Source organism: Microsporum canis, genomic scaffold, assembly GCF_000151145.1.
Source record: "Microsporum canis CBS 113480 supercont1.2 genomic scaffold, whole genome shotgun sequence".
Taxonomy (NCBI): Eukaryota; Fungi; Ascomycota; class Eurotiomycetes; order Onygenales; family Arthrodermataceae; genus Microsporum; species Microsporum canis.
The window spans coordinates 620999-644798 of record NW_003299168.1 but is presented as its reverse complement, the minus strand read 5'-3'; the positions used below and the strand labels follow the sequence as shown (position 1 = coordinate 644798).

General features: G+C 48.5%; 8 protein-coding genes across 8 annotated transcripts; 3 read left to right on the top strand and 5 right to left on the bottom strand.

Moving 5' to 3' along the window:
* Positions 1–449: 449 nt before the first annotated feature.
* MCYG_01666 (uncharacterized protein) lies at positions 450–998 on the bottom strand (the record flags this gene model as incomplete). Its single annotated transcript, XM_002848686.1, has 2 exons — positions 450–648; positions 760–998. The coding sequence occupies 2 exons, from the start codon at positions 996–998 to the stop codon at positions 450–452; spliced, it is 438 nt and encodes a 145-aa protein (XP_002848732.1).
* An 886-nt stretch (positions 999–1884) lies between these two features.
* On the top strand, positions 1885–5343 carry MCYG_01665 (phosphoinositide-specific phospholipase C; the record flags this gene model as incomplete). Its single annotated transcript, XM_002848685.1, has 1 exon — positions 1885–5343. The coding sequence occupies one exon, from the start codon at positions 1885–1887 to the stop codon at positions 5341–5343; it is 3459 nt and encodes a 1152-aa protein (XP_002848731.1).
* An 878-nt stretch (positions 5344–6221) lies between these two features.
* Positions 6222–7199, bottom strand: MCYG_01664 (conserved hypothetical protein; the record flags this gene model as incomplete). The annotated part of the gene is made up of 2 exons (XM_002848684.1): positions 6222–6704; positions 6762–7199. 2 exons carry the CDS (start codon positions 7197–7199, stop codon positions 6222–6224), a joined length of 921 nt encoding a protein of 306 aa, XP_002848730.1.
* A 576-nt stretch (positions 7200–7775) lies between these two features.
* MCYG_01663 (U3 small nucleolar ribonucleoprotein IMP4) lies at positions 7776–8708 on the bottom strand (the record flags this gene model as incomplete). Its single annotated transcript, XM_002848683.1, has 2 exons — positions 7776–8667; positions 8701–8708. 2 exons carry the CDS (start codon positions 8706–8708, stop codon positions 7776–7778), a joined length of 900 nt encoding a protein of 299 aa, XP_002848729.1.
* Positions 8709–9284: 576 nt separating this feature from the next.
* On the top strand, positions 9285–12660 carry MCYG_01662 (ATP-dependent helicase NAM7; the record flags this gene model as incomplete). Its single annotated transcript, XM_002848682.1, has 2 exons — positions 9285–9553; positions 9663–12660. 2 exons carry the CDS (start codon positions 9285–9287, stop codon positions 12658–12660), a joined length of 3267 nt encoding a protein of 1088 aa, XP_002848728.1.
* A 991-nt stretch (positions 12661–13651) lies between these two features.
* On the bottom strand, positions 13652–14766 carry MCYG_01661 (BRCT domain-containing protein; the record flags this gene model as incomplete). The annotated part of the gene is made up of 3 exons (XM_002848681.1): positions 13652–13945; positions 13996–14486; positions 14592–14766. 3 exons carry the CDS (start codon positions 14764–14766, stop codon positions 13652–13654), a joined length of 960 nt encoding a protein of 319 aa, XP_002848727.1.
* Positions 14767–15210: 444 nt separating this feature from the next.
* Positions 15211–17502, bottom strand: MCYG_01660 (anthranilate synthase multifunctional enzyme; the record flags this gene model as incomplete). Its single annotated transcript, XM_002848680.1, has 1 exon — positions 15211–17502. One exon carries the CDS (start codon positions 17500–17502, stop codon positions 15211–15213), a length of 2292 nt encoding a protein of 763 aa, XP_002848726.1.
* Positions 17503–17890: 388 nt separating this feature from the next.
* On the top strand, positions 17891–23566 carry MCYG_01659 (conserved hypothetical protein; the record flags this gene model as incomplete). The annotated part of the gene is made up of 5 exons (XM_002848679.1): positions 17891–17955; positions 18012–18978; positions 19024–22183; positions 22389–23015; positions 23109–23566. The coding sequence occupies 5 exons, from the start codon at positions 17891–17893 to the stop codon at positions 23564–23566; spliced, it is 5277 nt and encodes a 1758-aa protein (XP_002848725.1).
* Between the last annotated feature and the right edge of the window lie 234 nt (positions 23567–23800).

The window sequence follows — 23800 nt, the reverse complement described above, 5'->3', positions numbered from 1 at the left end:
GTAAGCGAGAGCTGATTATTGATAATAATAATATTAATATTTTGATCAATTGAATATCCAAAAGAAGAGAAAAAGGCTGTATCGTTATGTAAGCGAAATACACGGTACATACTTACGGTACACAGTGAGTAATACAAATACACAAAAATACCCGACGTTAGCAAAAAAGGGCAAAAAATATGAACTTCTTCTTCTTCTCACTCCAAGTGTTTTTTTTTGTTCAACTTCTTCTCTTCGAGGTTTCTGGCCCAATCTGTTGCTTTTTTATATTTTTTTTCATTTCCTGCTTCTGACTGCGGCATTGTTTGATACAGCCCGATAGGCAGGCAGATCTTCACTCTCGTCTTTTAAAAAGCCAGCCGTTTCTCGCTCCCCGTTTTGCTTCTTCGCCCTGCCGTTTCTCCCATCAACCTCTCCCACCCCTGCCTGCAGCTGCGATCAGATACTCGCTACCAAGACTCTACATATAATAAAAAAAACGAACTACGACCTGAGGATTCTTCGTACAAGCAATCTACCGACCGGTATATCAAGGCTATTGAACGTCGACTTTCGCGTTGCAAAAGAAAAAAAATTACAGAGTAACAAGCAAAGCTGTCAGAACCTGGACTCCTCCGCACCGAGAGCTGCTCCCCTTGCTCATCACCCCTGCAAATATAAGATAAAAATAAAATAGCAAAAGGGAAAGAGAAAAAAAAATAGCTGAACCCTGCAAGGCCCGGCTTGCATTCATACCCTGGACGGGGGGGCTCCCTTTACCTTCTCATATATACCAGCGGCTTGCGCGCCGTTCTAAAGACAGCGGACAGACTTTTTTGTTTTAATTTCCTCGACCGTTGTCCTGTCTTATATCCACCGTTTCTGTTCGCTCCATCTGCAGCATCATCAACGCCCTGTGCGACTTTCACAGGCAAGCAAACGAGCAATTGGCACTTAGTTCTGCATGCGACTAGATTCCTAAAGGAGGCCTGGTACGGAAGCACTTTACCCCATCCCATCACCCCTTGCAAGCTTGTGTTTTTTTAGTTCTTGTTCTTGACGTGATCGTCCTGATCTAACGGTCTCCTATGAAATAGTTGCAAAAACGACCACCTTTAAAACTCTTAGCTTATTCCTCTTTCTCTTGTCTTGTACTCTTCCTTTTTTTCAGTTCAGCTGCAAGAGATATCCGCTTCTTTGTCTGGCTGGACTTCAAGAGCAAAAAAAGAAAAGGAAGCAGAAAAAGAAACAAGACTATCGAGGCAACGTTTGGCGCCTGGAGTGCCCGCCGACGCACAAATTGTTCGAACAAGGCTGCTGTTGGGGGACCTAGTTGATTCTCCGGGACGGGAGGCCCCGGGAGTTACAGGAAAAAGAAACGAGAGAGAAGGGAAAAAAAAACTTCAGCAGCAGATATATCTCGTCAAACTACTGCATATTCAAATTTGCTTGCTTGTTTGTTCGAATATATCCCTTCGAACACTCGCCAATGCTCTCTGGAAGAGTTTGACTTGCTGGACGATACTCCTTGTCAATATGCACTACAAAATACTCAGACCAGGGAGCTAAGGTGACTGCTCCTCTTGTCTTTTTATACTCTCTACAAACCTCTCGCTTATTACGGATTGCTTCGTTTTTTTTTCCCCCAGGTCACTCCCTTAACTATCACCGTCACAACATATCATCCGCCCGTGCCTCTACCCAGCATTCAAAATACCAAACTTCAAATCCCCCGTATCCCGCAAAGCCCGCCGTACTCCAACCCTAAACAGACTTCTACCCCTGGGTCTGCTTTGCTCCCTCTTACCAGCATTCTCCCTGAAAGGGGGGACGTGCTCTCATGCACATAGCACCGGCAACCTTTCTCCCAATATACCGGTCCTTTCTTTTTTGTGAATCTTCAACATGGCCTCCGCACCTCCTTCCCCTGCCCTGGTAGGCCGCTCCCGGGCCACTCCCATCAAGTCAGCCTCGCCATTTCATCGAATCCCTCTAGTACAGGATTTCATGTCTTCCTCATATCCAGCTACCCGCCCGGTAGCAAACTACAGCCCAATGTCGGGTGACATGTCAAGCCTAACGCTGGTCCATCGAAATCATCTATCAAGCTCGTCAAGTCCGATGATGGGCCCCATTCAAACATCAGACCCGGGAATCCCTACTCTACCCATGACAAATTCTCCTTTATCTACCTCACTCGAGAGTCCGGGACCTCTCGAGCTGCCAGAAGCAATCCTCTCTATCCCCCTACAACAAAGCCTAACATATCCTGCTGATTTTACACTCATGAATACCACGAACAACAACAACAACAACAACGCCGCCGCCAATAATGCTAATACTAACAACAATAGTAAGGGTCCTGGCCTGATGCGGAGGATCTCAAGAGGAGCGGCCAACAAACTCACTCGACGAAGGCGGTCGAATTCACAGGATAGACGTGACAAGGACTCCGGCCCCGTTACCATGCTCAGACGAAGCAATAGTAAATCTACCACTTCAGCATCCCGGGATAGTGCCCTGGATTCGAGCTATGAGGAGGACGAGTCATGTGACACCCTTGGGACATGGTGTGGCCCAGACAGCAGCAAGGTCAAGAGCGACTATCAACGATCCATCACCAGCACCGCCAGCGGTGCTGCTCCCAAAGTCGACCCGATCCTCCAGCGTGGCTGCAGGTTGACCAAGGTAAACAAGCTGAAGCGGAAACCGATGACATTCTACCTCGACTTTGACTCAGGAAAGATCTTCTGGAACCTGTCCAACCCTTCCAAGCGGGTATATATCGATGATATCAAGGAGATACGACTCCGCGGGGATGCTCGCATGTACAGGGAAGAACATAGGATACCCGAGGAATTCGAGAATCGGTGGTTCACCATCATCTACAATAACTCCGAAGGGTCCAAGAACCGAGCTGTAAAGACCGTTCATCTGATCGCCCCTGACGAAGCTATGTTTGAGCTATGGACTACGACCCTGGAAAATGTTGCTCGATACAGAATCGGTCTCATGGTAGGGTTAACCGGTTCTGTTGAAAGCGAAGCTATCCTTAACGCACATTGGAAACGGGAGATGTCCAGACGAGGTGCCCAAGACGCCAAGGCCGGCGCTGAAGAAAGCCTTGACGCAGAGGGAATCGGAAATCTATGCCACAGTCTCCATATCAACTGTTCCAAGGAGACGCTGCGGATCCTCTTTGCTCGGGCCGACACCCTCGGGACCGGACGAGTCAACTTTGCGCAGTTCAGAGAATTCTACCAACTCCTCAAATATCGAAGGGACATCAAAGACCTTTACGACCGTTTGGTCACCGATGACGTGCAGGGAATGACCCTGGAAAACTTTCTAGACTTCGTGCAATTCACCCAGCGTGAAAATGTCGATGGTAACAGGGATTACTGGGTTTCCATTTTTGAAAAGTTTGTCCGAAAGGCCCGGCTCAGGTCGCAAAGCCAGTCAGACGCAGTTATCCCAGATGATCTACCAGTTCGTATGAGCCTGGATGCCTTCTCCGCTTTCCTGATATCGTCTCCAAATGGCATCTATCCTTCCCACGTTCCAGCACCGAACTTCGACCACCCCCTAAATGACTACTTTATCTCCAGTTCACACAACACCTATCTCCTAGGCAGGCAAGTTGCCGGCTTTTCTAGCACAGAGGCGTATGTCACGGCGCTTCAAAAGGGCTGTCGCTGCGTCGAAGTTGATTGCTGGGATGGCGCTGATGGTCGCCCGATCGTCTCTCATGGAAGGACTATGACTACCAGTGTCCTGTTCGCAGACTGCATCTCGGTTATCAACCGCTATGCCTTTCTTTCATCTGACTACCCTCTCATTATTTCACTTGAGGTACACTGCAACCCAGAACAACAGCTGGCAATGACCAACATCATCAAATCTACCTTCAAGGAGAAGTTAGTCCTCGAGTCATTAAGGGAAGACTGGCCTATCTTACCCAGTCCAGAGGCCCTGAAACATCGCGTCCTCATCAAAGTCAAGACTTCTGAAGAAATCATCGATACCGGCCCCGCTACAGTGTCTTCTGGCCTAGTCAGCGGTGGACGCAAACGCAGCTCAAGTTCACCATTCATGCCACCGACAGTGATGGAAGATCCTCCCCACAACCTTCCTCCTCTCTCTTCACCCCCGACAATCAGCACAGGAACTGATCCAGCCCCTCCTCCCCTCGGTAGGCGTGCTTTCACAGCAACCAGCGTCTGCAGTACCTCTGAAGAGAGCGACATCGGCCAGGGGCCAGCTGTCATCCAGAAGGAGAAGAAACGAGGCCAAAAGAGCAGAATCGTCAAGGACTTAGCTGATCTCGGTGTCTACACTCGCGGATACAAGTTCCATAGCTTCCACTCCGCCGAGAGCAAACGGTTCAACCACGTTTATTCCTTTGCTGAACGAGCATTCGAAGGTATCTGTCGAGACTCCGAAAGTAAAGCTCTCCTCGAATCGCATAACCGACGCTTCTTGACAAGGGTATACCCTTCCGGATTCCGCGTCCGATCATCAAATTTCGATCCCAACATCTTCTGGCGCCGTAGCGTGCAGATGGTTGCTCTCAACTGGCAGACATATGATGTCGGAATGCAAATGAATCAAGCCATGTTTGCATCAGGAACCGACCGCACCGGATACGTTTTGAAGCCAGAAAGTTTGAGATTGCCGCCTACATCATGGAAGGGTCCGGGTCTGAAACCAAAAGTTGATAGGAAACTGGTCCGGTTCTCTATAGATGTGATTTCTGCCCAGCAGCTGCCCAGGCCCAAAAACATCGGGCTTAACGATAACATTAACCCCTACGTGGAGATCGAGGTATTTAGTGCCGACGACAAGACAAAAGGCCTCGCATTCGGTGAAGGCGGAATGGATACATCTGACCGCAACGGACTGTCTGGTATCGGCCACCCGCACCGCCGTCGGACAGGCATCGAACAAGGAAATGCTTACAACCCTATTTTCAACGACCAGTTCAAATTCTCCTTGGAAACGAAGTACCCTGACCTTGTCTTCGTGCGCTGGGTCGTCTGGAACTCCGTCGATGGCAGAAGCGTCGGTAACAACAGCAGCACCCAGCTAGCTACTTTTACCGCAAAGCTCAGCAGCCTTGCCCAGGGTTTCCGTTATCTACCGCTCTACGACGGTAATGGAGACCAGTACCTCTTCTCCACACTGTTCTGCAGAGTGACCAAAAGCGAGCCGTCGCCCGTCATACCCCCATTTGACACCGAGGAAACCAAGAACGAACGCCGCGGTATCTTTAGACAAATCGGACAGTCCGTACTGAAGCGAGCTATATCCAGCGAACGCGACTCATCCAAGTCCAGCGTAAACTCGGGCGATCAACCACCTTAAGACTCAACGCATAACTCCAAAAAAAAAAAACCCTCATCAACCCTTCACTTTATCTACCTTCCTATATCACTACCTATCTGAGATATACTCGCCACCAAATCTCTTCTCCATGCTACAGTTTTTAATACCATTTTAGTTCTTTTGTTTTATGTCACATTTTGTATCCCTTTTCACATAACGACCTGTGATGACCCTGTGCGAATACTAGCGAATACCTGACTAACTGATTTTTCTCTTTCGTCCTTGCCTGCTTGTCTTATCTTACGCGAACTTGAACCAGTGGATGGTATTTCGCTTTCTGATTTCCCTTTTTTTTCTTCTTCTCATTTTTCTTATACCACTTTGTTTTGTCAAAGGATTGTGGAAGCCCCATTTCGTCATAAAGCATTTGCTGGGGCATGGTATATGTGATCGAAGAGAGCCGGCCTCCTGAGTTTACTGTCATTTTTGATATTTGTTTTTGTTGATATGGAAATGGAAATGTGCATTGAAAGGGATGTCATACTATCTGGGACATGGGATGGATGGATTAACTGGGTCTAGAACGAATGGTGCTATTTCATTTATTTCATACTTCCTATACGATTTGCCTCTATAGGTTGATGCATATATCATTATCAATACTATTGGTATTTTTTTTTTTCTATTATGAGAGCTTTCCAGTACTGCTTCGAATAAAAAGATCTCAAGAGTTCTCATTACAACCTATCAGCTATAGTCAAACAAGGATAACAATATCAAGAACACACTCGAAGCCTCAAGCATAGTACACTAAAAGCAAACAACATACAGCTAGCTCTTTTGGACAATAATAATAGTAATAACAAGCCTCATCTCTAAGCAAACTTCACAACGTCTACCAAAGCTGAATGGCAACGCTACTGACTTTGCACACCAAGGGCACGCTGGATGACGTTGATTGGAGCATGGTCTCGAGTAGTCTTCATGATATGGCACCAAGTAGCACGAACGGCCAGTATCCCGCGCCCGTTGGGTGGTTGCTCGAACTCGAATAGAATCTCGCCTCCATTCTGCATGGGATTTCCTGCCTTGAAAGCATCTCCCTTGAAGATACGGCTGAGGCCCAGCTTGATTCCCTGCCAGGTCAAAGACCAGCCAGTCCGCTCAGAGAAGGTTGGAGCATCCTTGCCGACGATAAGATTGCGTTTCATGCCAAAGAGCTTGACCAGCTTCCCGGTAGGCTCAGCGTAGATAGTAAACGGACAGTTGGTAGTTTTCCTGTATTCATCAATCAGAGTATGCGCGCCGCATCCGATGATCACTAGATTGGTCAGGTTTGGGAGATCTTGTCGTGGATTCGGGAACAGCTTTGCCAGGGCCTCGACGTAGTCTTGACAGCGCTATAGAATGGTCAGTCATGTATCAAATAACCTGTCTTTGAGTATTCTAGCACATACACCGCAGAAGAAGTGTCGGATGAAAATAACCAGGATCTTCTTCGCTCTCAACGTCCGCAGTTCATCGAGCAGCTCTCCAAACAGACGTCTTTCACCCGCGCCGTTCAGCAGAGCAATCCGGCGGGATCTCTCAACCACCTCGAGACCAGGAACGACATCTGAGTGCTCGACAAGGAGAGGATCCAAATTCAGCGTTTGGACTGTTCCTGGCCGCACCGGTTCGACGTCGTCTCCCCCCAAGTCGACAAGGGGGATGACATCCAGGTCGGCAACGGTGAGTCCACGACTGCCTGCAGGCCCCCGAGCGACTGTCAATGACCCCTGGACGACCGAATGGCGCTCAACGACCACTCGAGGGACTCGCGGCATGCCCTCGTTGACTTCATCCCTGACTTCATCTACGGGGTTTGTCTTAGAGGATCCTCCAGGGTCGCCCATTTGCACTTGAACCAAGGCTATATATGTATGATGTATGTGATAGATATCCTCCACACAGTTGGTATCGCGAATCTAGGAGAAGAGTTGGTGAGAGAAGAAGAAGAAGAAGACGAAAAGACGGGCTGTTTATTATTTTTATTATAATAATATAGCTTCGCCCTTTCCACGGCCAAAACGCAGGCAAGCTCAAGCCTGGGATGAAGCCATTTCTTCCTGCTGTGGCTTATGCGATTCACGTCAACAATCCAATAGCAGCGAGGACAGCGAGGACGGAAGAGCTGGCCGATTAACGAGTTGGTTATTTGACGGGCAAGATGAAGGATCGTTGATATCCACCCCTGCTATGTTTATATTTGATACTAGTTAATACAAGGTCGAGGATAATAAATAAGAATCTGGTTTAATATAGATAGATCGCAGCGAAGGACTCGTACATAGATAGGTACCGATATAAGACTGAATGAACTCCAAGCGCGCCGTGTAAAAATGCTTTTAATACGCCCCCGGAACCGTCCTCTAGCAATGTTTTCTTCTTCTTAGACCCAAAGAGATGGTTGATATAGGAAATGTAATAGCTCATAAGTAGTCCTTCTTCTTGCTGGTCCTGGTGTACTGGGTAAGCGCCCATTCAACATCACCTCCGGCGCCTTTCTCCAGCGTGCCTCCCCTGATCTCGAACAGGCGCATGGTCATGCGAGGCCCGACCTCCGCCAGCTCGACGTCCTGGTAGCCGGTCTTGACAAAGACATGGTGTCGTACCTCGATGCTGTCTTCGATGTTTTTGAACGTAACCACCCTGCTGCCGACCTTGCCTGCTTCCCGAGGGGGGAAAAGGTGAGAGAGGATCTGAACAACCCTCTTGCCCAGCTTGGTCGTGAACCCTTCGAATATCAGATGCGGGTAGCTCTCCGAGACCGTCCCTCGCGCGGCGTTGGGTATGTCTGCTCGCAGGACGACGTTGTGCAGAGAGAAACTGGCGGTAGGGCCATGAGGCAGATGTGAGATCGTGATAGCCGTGGGCGTGCCTCGGTGCTCGTGCACTATGACCATGTCACTGAGCGCTGAGGCGGTTGCGCTGGCCACCAGGTCGTTGAGCACCAGCGTTCCTCGATTCAGCCGTATAGAGGTAGGCATGAGCAGACGTATCTCTTTGGCAAACGTGCTCAGACGGGACGACGGGTCTCGAGACGTCGTAACGAGCGGCCGCGGGTCGACCAGGCCAGAGGTGACGGCGTACTCATCGTCGATGTCGATTTCCTCCCCTCCCTTTGCCTTTGGATCTGCCGTCTGAAGGGACTCGTCGTACTTGAAGTCTTCCCTCAGCTTTCTATCATTCGCAATTGACGGATCCAGCGGTTTCCCCGAGGCCAGCGACTCCTTCAGCTTTGCTCTTCGTTCCGCGATAGATGCATCCTTGAGCTGGAGAGCTTTGCGATAGAGATAATCTCTGCGCTCGCGTGCTTGCCGTCTCTATTGCACTGTCAGTCGTCTAGCCATTAACCCAGTCATCAAACACTTACTATCATCTTTTTCTCTGCTCTAGCAAGTCTTGATATTCAATATTCGAACGTGAATTGAAGATGAAAAGACTTTTTTTCTATTCAGCGCAAGTAGTTTTGCTGCGTGACCGTAGAAACCGCGGTTGGTTTTTTCTTTCGCAGTAAAAGAAGAAGAAACAACAAAAGAACCCAACAGGCGTCAGTGTATTTTCTTCTTCTCTTAGATCTCTTTTCTTCTTCTTCCTTTTCTTCTCCTTCTTACAGCCCGGCTGCTGCTATTTCGCTGCTTCTGACCTGCTATCGGCCGCCGATAAGTCAGCCTCTTTAGGTTTTGTCCAGAGCTGATTCTCTCCACAAGGTATTTTCTCTTCACGCAAAAATATATTATATTCCCTGGAGTTGGAGATACCTGCAGCAGCTGTGAAACTGATGAAGGATCGCATCTAGTGTATAGCACCGTCTAGAGGTTTATCTTTCTTTACGGGACTGCGCGCGTTGATCGGACAAGTTTTTTTAATAAGAGCCCCCCGGGTCTCTGTCGTGGGAAGACCAAGTCATATGTGGCAGCATGGAAGCGTTTACGAAGATGGGAAACCATATGGTTTCTGATTCTGCAGCTACGATTAATGCCGGTGGTGACGATATGTCGACCGTGGACGGCGATGAGAGCGTGTTGAATATGGCGGGCGGACCCCAGAAACGAAGACATGACGATGAAGACGAGGGCTCGGATGACCTCGATGACGATGACGATGACGACCTAGAGAGCATGGCCAGTGTTGCTGTTGATGGCGCCGGCAAGGCGCAGGCAAACAAGGCAGAGGAGGAAAAAGAGCTCCCCGCACATGCATGCAGGTAAGTACAGGTTCTTGGATCTCCTTTCACTAGTAACGTTTTTCTCTTTTACTCTGGAGATGGTGGAGCTAACGGTTCCTTGTAGATACTGCGGCATACATAACCCCAGCAGCGTGGTAAAGTGTCTGACCTGTAACAAGTGGTTTTGCAGTGCTCGTGGAAACACGTCCTCGTCCCATATCGTGAACCATCTGGTCCGGGCCCGCCACAAGGAAGTTCAGCTCCATCCGGCGTCGTCACTCGGGGATACCATACTGGAGTGTTATAACTGCGGAACGAAGAATGTATTCCTCCTTGGGTTTATTCCGGCAAAGTCCGACACCGTTGTCGTGCTGCTCTGCCGCCAGCCATGTGCGGCCATGCCGTCTTCAAAGGACATGAACTGGGATACGTCACGATGGCAACCACTCATGGAAGACCGCTCTTTTTTGCCATGGCTCGTCTCCGCGCCCTCTGACCAAGAGCAACTCCGGGCTCGTCACCTCAGCCCACAGATGATCGCCAAGTTGGAAGAGCTGTGGAAGGAGAATGCCACGGCAACCGTCGAAGACTTGGAGAAGGCCACAGGCGTAGATGATGAACCGGCGCCGGTTCTACTTCGATACGACGACGCTTACCAGTACCAAAACGTCTTTGGCCCTCTTGTCAAGATCGAGGCCGACTACGACCGTAAGTTAAAAGAGGCTCAGTCGCAAGACGGCCTTAGTGTACGATGGGACCTTGGCTTGAACAATAAACACCTTGCCAGTTTTGTCCTTCCGAAGCTTGAGCTCGGTGACGTGAAGCTTGCTGTCGGTGATGAAATGCGACTCAAGTATGCCGGAGAGCTTCGATCGAAGTGGGAGGGCGTCGGATATGTCATCAAGATACCCAACAACCAGTCTGATGAAGTTACCATCGAGTTGCGCTCAAAGGGGGACCACAAGTCGGTGCCTACAGAAATATCCCATAATTTCACTGCGGATTACGTCTGGAAAGCCACCTCCTTCGACCGTATGCAGCTCGCAATGAAGACCTTTGCTGTGGATGAGATGAGCGTGTCAGGCTACCTTTTCCACCGTCTACTGGGAAACGAAGTTGCCGCTGCGCCTATGAAGACCCAAATGCCAAAGCAATTTAGCGTACCCGGCCTCCCCGGCCTCAACAGCAGTCAGATTAACGCCGTCAAGGCAGTTCTACAGAAACCCCTGAGTTTGATCCAAGGTCCTCCCGGAACAGGAAAAACCGTCACATCGGCTACCATCATCTACCATCTTGCAAAGGTCAATGCAGGCCAGGTGCTTGTCTGCGCCCCGTCCAACGTTGCCGTTGATCAGCTCTGCGAATGCATTCATAGAACTGGACTGAAAACTGTTCGTGTAACTGCAAAATCTCGAGAAGATGTCGAATCACCGGTCCGCCACCTTTCGCTTCACGAACAAGTGCGCAACAATGACAGCAATATCGAGCTTGTCAAACTTAACCAGCTAAAGGCTGAATTGGGTGAACTCTCAAGCCAGGATGAAAAGAAATATAAACAGCTCACGCGTGCCGCAGAAAAGGAGATTTTAACCAACGCTGATGTTATCTGCTGCACCTGCGTCGGCGCTGGTGACCCACGACTTGCGAAATCCAAGTTCCGTACTGTTCTAATCGACGAATCGACCCAGTCCGCGGAGCCAGAATGTATGATCCCACTTGTCCTGGGCTGCAAACAAGCCGTCCTTGTCGGCGACCACCAACAGCTTGGACCAGTTATCATGAACAAGAAGGCTGCCAAAGCTGGTTTGAACCAATCCCTCTTCGAACGACTGGTTATTCTAGGATGCGCCCCTATCCGTCTGAACGTTCAGTACCGAATGCATCCTTGCCTATCTCAGTTCTCTTCAAACATGTTCTACGAGGGCTCTCTCCAGAACGGTGTGTCTAGCGAGGACCGTCTGCTCAAGAATGTTGATTTTCCCTGGCCAGTCGCAGATAAACCCATGATGTTCTGGTCGAACTTGGGGAATGAGGAAATATCAGCCTCTGGAACATCGTATCTTAATCGAACCGAAGCCGCCAACGTGGAAAAAATTGTCACCCGCTTTTTCAAAGCTGGCGTCAAACCATCCGGAATTGGCATTATCACTCCATATGAAGGTCAACGCAGCTATGTTGTCAGCTCTATGCAGTTGACCGGCACGTTTAAAAAGGAGTCTTACAAGGAAATCGAAGTTGCTTCCGTCGATGCCTTCCAGGGACGTGAAAAGGACTTCATCGTCCTCTCCTGTGTTCGATCCAACGACCACCAAGGAATCGGTTTCCTTAGCGACCCTCGCCGATTAAACGTGGCCCTCACCCGTGCTAAATACGGTCTGGTCATCCTCGGAAACCCCAAGGTTCTCTCCAAACATCCATTGTGGAACTACCTGTTACGCCATTTCAAGGAACAGAACTGCCTCGTGGAAGGTCCGCTCTCTAACCTACAGACATCCCTCATTCAGTTCAGTCGGCCAAAGCAAGCCTACCGTGGCCCACAGCGCTTCCAGATGTCGTTCAACCATGCGTCTAATGTCGATAGTAGCATGCTGAATGGAAGAAATGGTCATCCCCACGATTATCACGATGCCGGGTCAGTTGTTAGCTATATCCCTGATGATGTGTCTTCAGTGCACTCATCTGCTTTGGGAGGTGTTGCTATTCCTTCCGGATACCCCCATATGTTCCAAAACTTCAATGAATCTTGGCCTTCTGCTCCAAATAACCGTCGTCCCAATAGTTCCAGGATGAGAGGCGCACCAAGCGTTGCGGGAGAGTCAGTCGCGGCTACAGAGTCAGATGTTACTAGCAGTGTTGTGGGTGGAAATAGTACCGTCGGCCAAGGTGGAGTTAGTCTCTCCGGCCTAAGCATCCATGACGTTCAGAAGCAGACGAGTCTCAGTCAATCCGACCGTCTAAAGCGTTACGTCGAGTCAAGCGGCCGTCCCGAGCAATACCGGGGTGGAACTGACGCGGGAAGCGTCTTCGGTGGTAGTGCTGCCGGAATCCGCATCCCGCGTCAGAATCTAGGGCATTCAGGCGACGACGATGATGCCCGCAGTGTCTCAACCGCTTTTGCAAGCCAAGTCGGTGGAAACTATGACTGAGCTCATTCCATTCTCTTCTGTCCACATGTGCAGGGATACAAAAGATTGCTCGCTGTATAGGTGATTATATTACCATGAGAACACAATACCTGCAGCTCTTACGCCATAGCTCATTCTGTCGTCGCATTACCGCGGCTGCGTTGTGTTTCTATTGCCAACGCTGCGAATGTTTTGCACTATACCTGGGCCCAGCAAGATGCCCTGAAAAGTTCGCTTTCCGCCGATCGGCCTGGTCCAGTTTCATATACAGCGCGCCTGCTGTTACCTCGCATTGGAAGAAATATCGGGAGATATATCCATGCAAATGCAATGCCCCCGCCTACACTATCTGCTCATGAACTCGACCAATCGCGTTTAGCCTTGCAATACCTGCCTTCTTACTTAGCCTATCCATCACCAGATGACATGCATGGCAAACCTGCTTGCTACAGGGCTATTGATATGTGATAGATATGTGCTAGGGCAGCACGAGTGTGGAGTGGACAATAATGATGAGAACGAAAAAAAGATATAAAAATTTGACAGTCAAATTGAATCAAGGGAAATATGACGAAAAGAAAAAAAAATTAAAAATTAAAAAGTGAAAAGAAAAATTTGAACATGTCAACATCTCACCACGCTCGTTTAGAATTTCGATAATACCGTCTTTATCATAAAGCAAAAACATCTATATCTTTACACCTGAACGTCAGCAAAAGCCTCACAATGTGGTTAATGTGCCATTTCAAGAAGAGGCGGGAGCCGTTGAAGTGGTTTGCTTCGAGTAACTAACTGTTCAAGCTGTCCTTACTGTTATGTAGTCCCTGTATTAACCCAGAACGTGGTATGATCATTCATTATTACTATCATATTGAATATTAAACTGAATGCTGTAATACATTGGCCTTTGACATTTCCCTGCCTATATTTACCACAGGCCTAGGCCCTCTGTCATCCATATTGCCCTACCTATGGCTTGCAAATCCATAGTTCTACTCGCTGCTAATTTGGCTTATGCTTCTGCATTTAGGGTAGCAGTAACGGGTGTTGAGGGCTCAGCAACATATTCAAACCAGTTATCCCATGAGCAAATTTTTCCATCAGCTTGTCCCTTCTTAGGCTTAGGTGGACCCTCTCTTTGATCCCAGGACTTGCCTGCCTTCCCGAGAAAGAATTTATTGAATTCCTTTAGAGCTGTAGATAAAGGATTCCCTACAGGAGTTATATAATCTGACCCGACTCGTCCTGGACGCGTGTATTTTGCAAAGACAGCGTATATATGCGGAGTATGGTCTGATTCGTAAAGCTATATATAATAAATATCACAGAATACTCAGCATGGATTCAAGTGCTGACGATGACATGGGGCTTTCGGTATATTGATACCTTTAGAACATGCTTTTCCTTTGCTTTAGAAGCTTCAATTGGCCGAACTAGGGTTGCCATGTAGCGAGTCCCAGCTGCATCTGAGTAGACGTGATGTCCAGCTGCGAAAAAGTAGTCATTAGAATATTGCTTTCCGCATAAGCTTAGGTGTAGAGGTATTCCACCTAGTTCTGAGTTTTTCTTCCGTGCAAGGCCTGATTTAGGGAGATTATTATTAGCCAAATAGCCATGTAGCTTTAGAATTCCATAGAAAAGGCGGGTATATCGACCGTTTTTCAGACCGGCCTTTGGCTCCTTGTTCACATCCTGTCTTGCTGCACATTTCTTCTTTACATTTTTAGTCAAATGAGACCATAGGTAAGGGCCTTCACGCTTTGGACGTCGTGATTTGGATAAGAGCGAGTCTTCCAACCAGTCTGAGGAAACGATCTTCAAACCCTTGATGCGTTTGGCCGCTCGTACTATATAAGTTGTTAGTAGTTAAGGAGACAGAGAGAAACACCACTAGAAACTTAGGGGAAGAAATGTAGCGAGAAATCATGCAGCAATTCAGCCGGATAGCGTACCAACGGTGTTGGCTCTTTTGAAGGCTTCCTTGGTAGATAGTAAATGCGTGACTTGGTCATTAACTTCTTTCGAAAATTTACCACCGTTGGCTTCAACCCATTGCTTGAATTTGTCTGCTTTGGGCCCGAATTCACCTATCACGCTTAAGGTGACATTCTTGAATGTTTTGCCCATGTCTTTGGGTTCAGTTTGGGTTCAGTTTGGGTGTTTCAGTTGGGCTTAATCCTCCTTATAAGGATGAAAACTGAGGCGTATGATGGCAAGGATAAGTGTTTAGCCGGAGGCCAACGATTCGATGTATTCCAGGTAACGCCTTCTGTAATGGCTTAATCTTGCCTTTGAAGGTGCTGAGTACTCAGCCAGAAAGCATGTAAAAATCAAACCTAGCAAAGGAGAGATATAGTTGAAAGTCGTTAGATGAGAAAAGGCAAGGTTGCTCTTGCTAGCCCAGCGGGAGATAGGTTCAAACAAGGCATGTATTCACCTAACAATCTAATTAACCTCATCTCATTATCATGAAAGCATAAAGCAGTCGTAACAGATCAACCCCGAAAATAGCAAAAGAACGAGCTCTATCGTCAAAGCAATAGCTGGTCTAAAAAACATAGTACCATGAAATCACAACGAAGTGTTTCTAATGTTTTTTGCAGCAGTGATGAAAGCCTTGATCTTTTCCACATCTTGGGCTCCATCGGTTTCAACACCACTGCTAACATCAACACCTACAATCTTGTTCCCTTCTGCGCCAAGGCCTCGAACCATATCGGTAACGTTCTTATCATCCAGCCCGCCAGCTAGGATTACACGCTGTCCAATATCTTGTTCTAGAACAGCTTTGACTTGGTCAAGGGCTAGCTGCTGGCCAGTACCACCAGCTCCAGAGTCCAAGAGTGGAAGGCTGTGGTAACCTCGTCTAGAAATGCCCAAATCCAGAGGGGAAAACTTTTTGATTACTGGCACAGGGAGCAGAGATGGCCATTCAAGAGGTTCGGATCCGTGGAGCTGGATGACGTCGAGGCCTAACTTCTGCTGCTGAGATACGATATAGGACAGGGGCTGGTTTTGAAAGACTCCGACCAAGAGTGCACGGTCTGGGTGTCGAAGAAGGCTTGTGGTATGGTCAAAATAGTTGGAGGCAAGGAGCGCATCTCCCTTGACAGGAGGCTGTGTCCTCAAAGGTGACGGACGTGGGGTTGATTTGACCGCCTTGGAAATTTCAATGGCGGTCTCAGTAGACACGGTCCTCGATCGTCCTTCTGCCAAAATAATACCGATCAGGTCAGCACCGGCTTCGACAGCTGCCTTGGCAACAGCGGCAGATCTTGTTCCACAGATTTTCACCAAGGGAGCAACCTGAGTTTGGGCGCATGGTCCGGGCTTGGCTCCAAAGAGGTTGGAGACAAAGACATTGACATCCTGTGCGCGCATCAGGGCCTCTCCAACGAGGACAGCCTTGACTCCATTCTTCTGGTACGGTGCAACATCCTGGGGCCCAGAGATTCCACTGAGGGCACAGACAATAGTGGACTCGGGAACTTGATCCATCAAGCGGCTTGTAGTCTCGAGGTCAACTTCAAAACTCTGAAGGTTGCGGTTGTTCACGCCAATGACTTGGGAGCCTAATTTAACCGCAATGGCCATCTCCTCTGGGTTGTTTACTTCTACCAGAGGTTCCATGCCAAGCTTCCGAGAGTACTCGAAAAGTCGCTTGAGGAGGGGCTCCGCGAGCATCTTGACGATCAGAAGCACCGTATCGGCACCAGCAAGGCGAGCTTCGAGGATCTGGTATTCGTCGAAGATGAATTCCTTTCGTAAAATGGCAGGACGGTTTGGGATTCCCTCCAAGCTCTGTCGAACCGCACGCAGGTCATCCAGGCTCCCCTTGAACCACTCAGGTTCCGTAAGCACGGAGATGACACTGGCACCAGCCATGGCGTACTTCCTAGCCTGAGCAGGGGCACAGATAGATGAAGCGATGATGCCCTTAGAAGGGGAAGCTCTCTTGATCTCGGCCATCAACGAGAGAGGGAATGGCGACTTGGCGAGACGATCTGTGAAAGAGATCTGTGGAGGAGCGATGCCGAGGTCGTAGGAAGCTTGGAGGTCTTCTGGACGTTGAGATGGGATTTCCTTTTGTAATTTGACAGCAGCTTGACGGTGGGCGTAGATCTTATCAAGAATGGAGCCTTTCTTCATGTCACCGCTCATAGCAGCGGCAGCAGGAGCAGGAGCAGAGGCATAATGCTCTTCCCAAGTACCACCTCGGGTTAGGAGGAAGTTTCGGAACATAGTTCGTCCATGTTCGGTCAGAATACTCTCCGGATGGAATTGGACTCCCTCGACGGTGAACTTCTTATGTCTGACACCCATGATGACATCCGGCCGGCCAGGATCTCCAAGATCGGTGGTCGAGGAGACCTCGAGGCAGTCCGGGATCGTGGTATGGGTTCCAGCCAGGGAATGGTACCGTGTTATGTTCAATGACGGTGGGAGGGAGGCATACACCCCCTTTGAATCATGCTTCAGGGGAGAGGTCTTGCCGTGGAGAATCTCGCCGGTGACATCTACCTCGCCGCCAAAGGAAGATATGATGCACTGCTGGCCCATACACACCCCAAAGACCGGTATCTTGCCCGCAAAATGCTGGATGGCCTCGTTGCAGATGCCTGAGTCGGTCTTGGGGTGGCCGGGACCGGGGCTGAGAACGAGCTGGGTGGGCTTCTCGGCGATCAACTCCTCCAGTGTAGCGGCATCGTTCCTGATAACCTTGACCGTGGCACCCTCTAGGACAAGATACTGGTACAGATTCCACGTAAACGAGTCGTAGTTATCGATCAGGACCACATTGGAGGCATTCTCAAGTCGTGCAGAGGGGGTGGGGTGGTTCGGTGAATAGTCAACCAGAGCCATCTTGTCTCTTCAAACTTCTTTTCTCTCCGTCTTTTGTGTCTTTTCTGTCTTTCTGTCTTTCTCTCCGTATATCTATATTCTGTCTTTCTCTCTTTTCTATCTTGCAGAGTCTTCCTCTTCCGCCGCTCGCCGTGTCTCTTTATATACAAGAAGAAGACCAGACTCAAAGATGAGTGAAGTCAATATCAAAATCGGCGCTAGTCCCAGATAGGCATCGACCTTTGTTGTATCCAAAAACCATTTTTTTGAGCTTCGTTTTTTCTTCCTTATCATGCAAATATAAATTAATTAATTAATACCAATCCGCGTCTTCCTCAAGTTCGACCGCCGGGGAGACCATTGCCACTGTACTGACTCTCCTGGACCATGAGATAAGCTGGATGCGCTCATGGCTCCGCCGTCGGACGTCTACTTTCCATCGCTGGACGATTGTTTTGGTGACAGCCAACTCATGTATGCCCGTTGAACTCATATATGGAATATTAACAGGACGCTAACGGTGGGATTAGATCATGGAAGACCGCATACCTGTCTATAGCAAGGACAGAAGGCCAGCCTAAACTTGATAAAAACATTTCCGACTTCCTCTCATCCCCAACCGGGCTCAGCATCCTCTCCAATCCTTACGCTCCCTTTCCGAAACCATCCAGTGCCTCCAAGACAGCATTCGAGACAAAGACAGCCGCTATCCATGTTACATCCTCTAAAAACACATCTGCTTCTTCTGATGAAATAAAGTCAGACGCGCTCTGGTTGAGTAAGGGGGCCGATATAGACGAAGTATCCGCTTTGCGCATTGTAGTGTTAGCCTGGCAACGCCGACGTGAAAATGAGCTATTGTCTCATTTTTCAGAGGAGGAGCTTACGAGCTTGCATGACTCCGTTGGGATTGGGAGGTCGCCGCATGGTTCTTACGGAAATGAGGCCGCCAGTATCCTCAAATACGCCGGCTCGCAGACCGGGACCTCTGATACATTGATATCCAAGGAGGCGCGGCAGAGAATTCTCTTCGATATATGGCTATCAGAGCGGCGACATATACTCAAACTGGCTCATTTCTTAATAGCTACCTCGATAAAAGATACACGACAAGATCAGCTGCCTTCGCTACCTAAGCCCTCCGCTGGTTCTGATGATGATTCTCTTGTCGAAGCCGGTCAGCTCGGAAGCGCGATCCTCAAGGGCGAGTGCGGGATGCTGAAGGTAAACAAGACCGAGATTAGCATTCCTGGCTGTATTGAGGCCTTTAGACTACGCGTCAAGGGCCTGGAAGCCGGGAGTTGGTGGTCAAAGTCAGTAGGGTCTGATATGTTGATGGAAAGTTCTTGGCAGTCGAGTTCTCTCGAAGAGCTGGTCCAGATATTAAACCTTCTTTTCCTTCAGATCAGATCCTCTGACACAATTCCCTCGTCTGAGGTGCTGTTGTCCTGGCTCAGGTTGATGGGCGAATATGAATTCCTAGAGACGATTTGTCCTGTAAGCATATATCAATGCGCTCTTCCTCTTTTCTACACGCATTAGCTAACTTCAGATAAGACAACAGAGGAGCAAGCAGCCATATACTCCCAACTTCAGACACTCATATCAATAACGACACTTTCGTTCCTCAAACTTCAAGTGTCTTCAGCGCGCCTAGACAAACCGGAGTTAAAACCAAAGAATGCGCCGTACTTTCTATCTCAGAAAGATGTTGGCGAAATCAATGAGATATTCCTCAAGGCAGCACATGCTGGCCGGCTAACTGCCAGTGCCGCCGTATTTGCCTGGGCGGTTATCATGTACTCTGTAGGAGAGATTGCCCTAGCTATCAAAGAAGACAGAGAGCTTCAACAGGCGAATCACGCCGTCGAATCATTCAACAACAGCACACAATTTGCCGCGCCATCCGGCCTTTCTGAGCTATCTATTTACGAGGAAGTCTGGGAAAAAGCACGTAACCCCGAATTCGACGAAGACTTTGTCAGGTTCCTTGTCTCAAGCGCCGTTGACAGGTGTCGCCTGCTCGAGCTCATATTCGCCATGTCAGAGCAGCTCCGATCTATTCCAAGACAGGGAGGAGAGAATCTGGTAAACCAATGGGGTCAGTTAGAACTCTTAGACCTAATCAGGTCTGGAGTCCAATACCTGGACTACATTCCTGAACTAGTTGCAGCCGTTCTGTGCATCGTTTCAGAACCAGTGGAATATCAAAGCCTGGACAAGGAACCAAAGTTCGACGATTCTTATGATCCCCGCGCAGTGTTCCTGAACGACAAGATTTTAATGGAGAAAATCTTTCAAAATGCTAAATCTCGTTTCCCTTACGAGGCCGTGAACTTTTTGAAATTCTGCAGAGCTCTCTCAAGGTGCAGTTTATCAAACGATGATGGACTACCTATAATCTGTCAAGATCTAGAATCCATGACCACCTACACGCAGGTCGTTGCACCTGGATTCCAGGGATATCGGTCTGTCCGAGAAGACGAGAACGCGAATTACGTTCAGCTTATTACCCCATTAGATATGAAGGAGGTTGCGTCTACAAAACGAGATGTAATGCAGACATCAAATGAATTGGTTCTTGCCAACGAATTATCTGTACTTCCAGCGGTTACCGTTGGCCAAGTTGTCAGCGAGTCAAAGCCTGCTGTGATAATGTGGCACCACCAGTATAACTGTCTCGGGTTCCTTGGAAAGTGGCTAGAACAAGCTACATACGGCCGCGGAAATGATAATGGCCCTGACGATGAAGTAGCGGCCGATATCATCGGTTTACTTGCCGACTTGATTGATACTGCATATGCAATCTCTAGAAGGAACGGACATGACTCGTCTGCCAAACGAATACTGGAAATGGCCAGTGACGGATTGGATCGCCATGCTGATATCATTTCTGTGGTTTTTGACATTTTTGAACGGAGCCTCCAGGGTGCAAGCGCTAGCTCAGGCAATCGAAACCTTGATCTTACCATGTCATGCATGCATTTTATAGCTGCTCTAACCAAAGTCCTCCCCGGAAGAGTTTGGCCCGCACTTATTCGAAGCTCGTTCCTGTCAACAAATGGAAATGGTGGAATGCTAGATAAAATAATATTCTCAGTAGAGGCAAGCTCTGGAGATCTTTCGTTCCTCCTTTCAGCTATTAGGCTTTTTGAATCCGTTGTCGACGACACCATTACGCATGCCGCTCTTCGAAGAACCACTGCAAAGGTCACCTCTGCGTCCTATGTAGTTGAATATACAGCTGGAATTCCCGTACGCTCAATGCGCACCTGTTTACTCAATTTCGTCCGAGCAATGGTGGAGATATACAATAGTGGCTCGGGCTGGAAGCACAACGACGTTCACCAACAGATCGAAATCAACACCTCCTTGGCCATTAATTTCCATAAAATTCTTTATTATGTTTACGGAACTGATGATACCCAGGACCTCGACGATAAAGTGACCGCCGTTTTTTCAGCTTCTGCCAAATATCTTCTGAATATTCTTCGACCAGGATTAAATGAGAGCCTTCCAGCTAATCCTATATTGCGAATTATACTGGACGGATTCGAAGCCCATGTACCTGAAAACATGGTTCATTCCAGTGTCGACTGCGGTACATTAATAGTATCGACACTAGATCTGGCTAAAATCCTAATTCAGGTTGGATGGCTGACAGACGCTCCCATTTCTGTTCTTGAAAAGCAGCTCTTCAGCGCTTCGCCTGTACTGGCGAGATTATTTGTACTTGACCGCAGGTACCATCTCCCAATTGCTACATTGCTTGAGTTGCTGGTGTCTCGCGCATCCGCCTATACGGAGAGAGAGCCACCCTCTCTACTTGGACACCTTGGTGCCGACTCATCATGTCGCTTCCTAGATGCTCTAGCCAAATTTGATCGACCGTTCGGATCCGACGACGTTAAGGTAGCAATCTGGAAACTTGTAACCTCCATCATAACCAAAAGGCAACAGTGGCTTGCTGTTTTCCTGCTAACGGGTTGCTCGCCTCGAGAGGCCTTGAAAGCCGATTCCGATAGAGGAGCGGCATCTATGAAATCTAAACCATTCCTAGAAGCTTCTCTGGATCTGCTATCCTCTATTTCCTCTATCCCACCTCAAGTGGCGGTTGCAGCGCTACATTTTATCGCCAAAGCGCAAGAGAACTGGCCTTGGGTAACACCAGAGCTAAAGAAGCATCCAAATTTCTTCACTGTTGTAACAAAATACATCACAGAGCTGAATGTCAACAAGCTACTACCATACCAAAAGTGCATGAACATACAGATCGCAGCGCTGGTGGTTGATATTTGCACTGTCTATCTACACAGTGCTAAGGAGGTCAGAGATGGATCGTTTTTCAAAACGCTGATACCACTCGTCTCCTGGCTCTCGGAAAATGCAGTTGAAGTTGATGGCTACAATGCATCGCTACACGCGAACTTGAAACGGAATTTCGAGATGAAATACCGCGAGAGTAAAATAACAAATATCAAGCGGACCGCTCTTGTACAACCAGAATTTGGAGAGGGGTATTATTATGATGTTCCAATGGGCAACAAGCTATTCGGCTACGATTTTGCTTGGATTGGTAAACGAGACCAAGGGTTTGTCGAAGAGGTTAAACGGGCCAATCTGAACCTATCCCTTGTCGAAGCACAGATGGTAAGCCTAGTTCTACTCGGGCTGTTCGGCTCTGATTTTACTAACATTGAAGGTGTAGTCACTTCTTCATAGCTGGAAATTCTTCGCAATTGAACATTGCTCGGATTTCATGGCCGACCGTGAAGTTCAAAAGTCCATGGCTCGAGTCGTCCGCCGTTGCCTGGTTGCAAATTCTCATGATATACCCGATGAACAAATATTTTTCAAATTACTTGAAATAAGAGCAGAATTCGCTTTGGCTCTACTTCATCGTCTAGTCGAAGTGCAGTCAAGGGGCTCTGAAGTTTTTAGTCTTCTAGCTGTTGTATGGGAAACAATTCGGCTTCGCAACCCGACATATGAGAGCGCTCTGTTGCATGACGATACGGAGTATTACGGTCTGCTGCTTAACGTGTTATTCCTCACCCTACAATTCCACGTTGCAGGTGCGAACCTAGTCAATCCTGAAGCTGTCAGCCAGAAGCCCGAGGTGTCTTCTGACTTGTCTGTCGTTGTGGATGTTGTCAAGAACGTAGTTGCCAACGGCTATCGAACTCTCTGCACACATCTACATGACCAGCCTGGAAAATGTACTCCAAAAGATTTCGCGATTTTAACCGCGATCTTACAAACCTCCCTCAAAGTCAAGGATGTGGACCGCATCTACGAACAGATTGCGTTCCATCTAATTGATAGTGATACCATTCGATATGCTGCCACCCTGTTCTCTTGGTCACACCAACTGACCATCGAGGGTGACCCGGTTTACGGAGAGATCAGCATGTTGTATCTCCTTGAGCTATCCTGCATCCCGAACATCGCTGAACAGCTGGCAGTAGACGGGATACTTGTTAAGCTATCAACCTACCGACTCACCGAGGCATTCCGTCAACCCCAAGGGTGTGGTCCGTTTGATCCTACACCAAGGCTTTTTTCCATATGGAATACCGGTTTCCTCCCACTGTGCTTAAACTTACTCTACCACATTGGGCGCACAGTACCCGAAATCGCCGCATTCCTCAACCAGTTCGAGGGCCAGCTCCGGCGAGCATCGGCCGGGTTCTCACTTGGTAGCCCAACCGTCATTCCTCTGGCCACGAGCCATCACGCCGTCAAACGCCTATCTCTTGGGATGGCGACCGAAGCCTGTTCTCTCGCACTGATATCGATGATTATACAGAAATTCCGCGATGCAGGGCCAAGTGCAGGCGTAGATCCACAGAACATACAAGACCTGAAGTGGGACAGAGTGCAGGTGAAGGACGATATCGACGCTTTGTTGGAGAAGCGTTCAGTCCTACGCTCGCGTATTACGCCAACGAACGAGAAGGAGGTTGCTTGGTCCCAGCGGCCGCCTCTGGATGCATCCGGTGGTGCAGAGAGTTTACTAGAAGAGAAGATTGTGAAGGAGCTTCAAACAGCTGTTGCATGTATGGGCGCTGGGAGTGATGATTAGTTTATATGAGCCATTTTAAATGTCAACGTTGCCTTCTTTTAGATGTTCTGTTTAATTTTTCTTTTCTATCAACGATACGAAGAGAACCGAGCAAGCAAACGCATAATCGGCGCCAGATAGATAGCCTTTCGTACAACTCGAGATAGCGCCGGAAGAAAACTCGCTTTGTTGAAGTCAAATCGCCTTTTATGTATTTTCTTTTGTCGGCGAACATTCCATTTTGACCGATTTTTC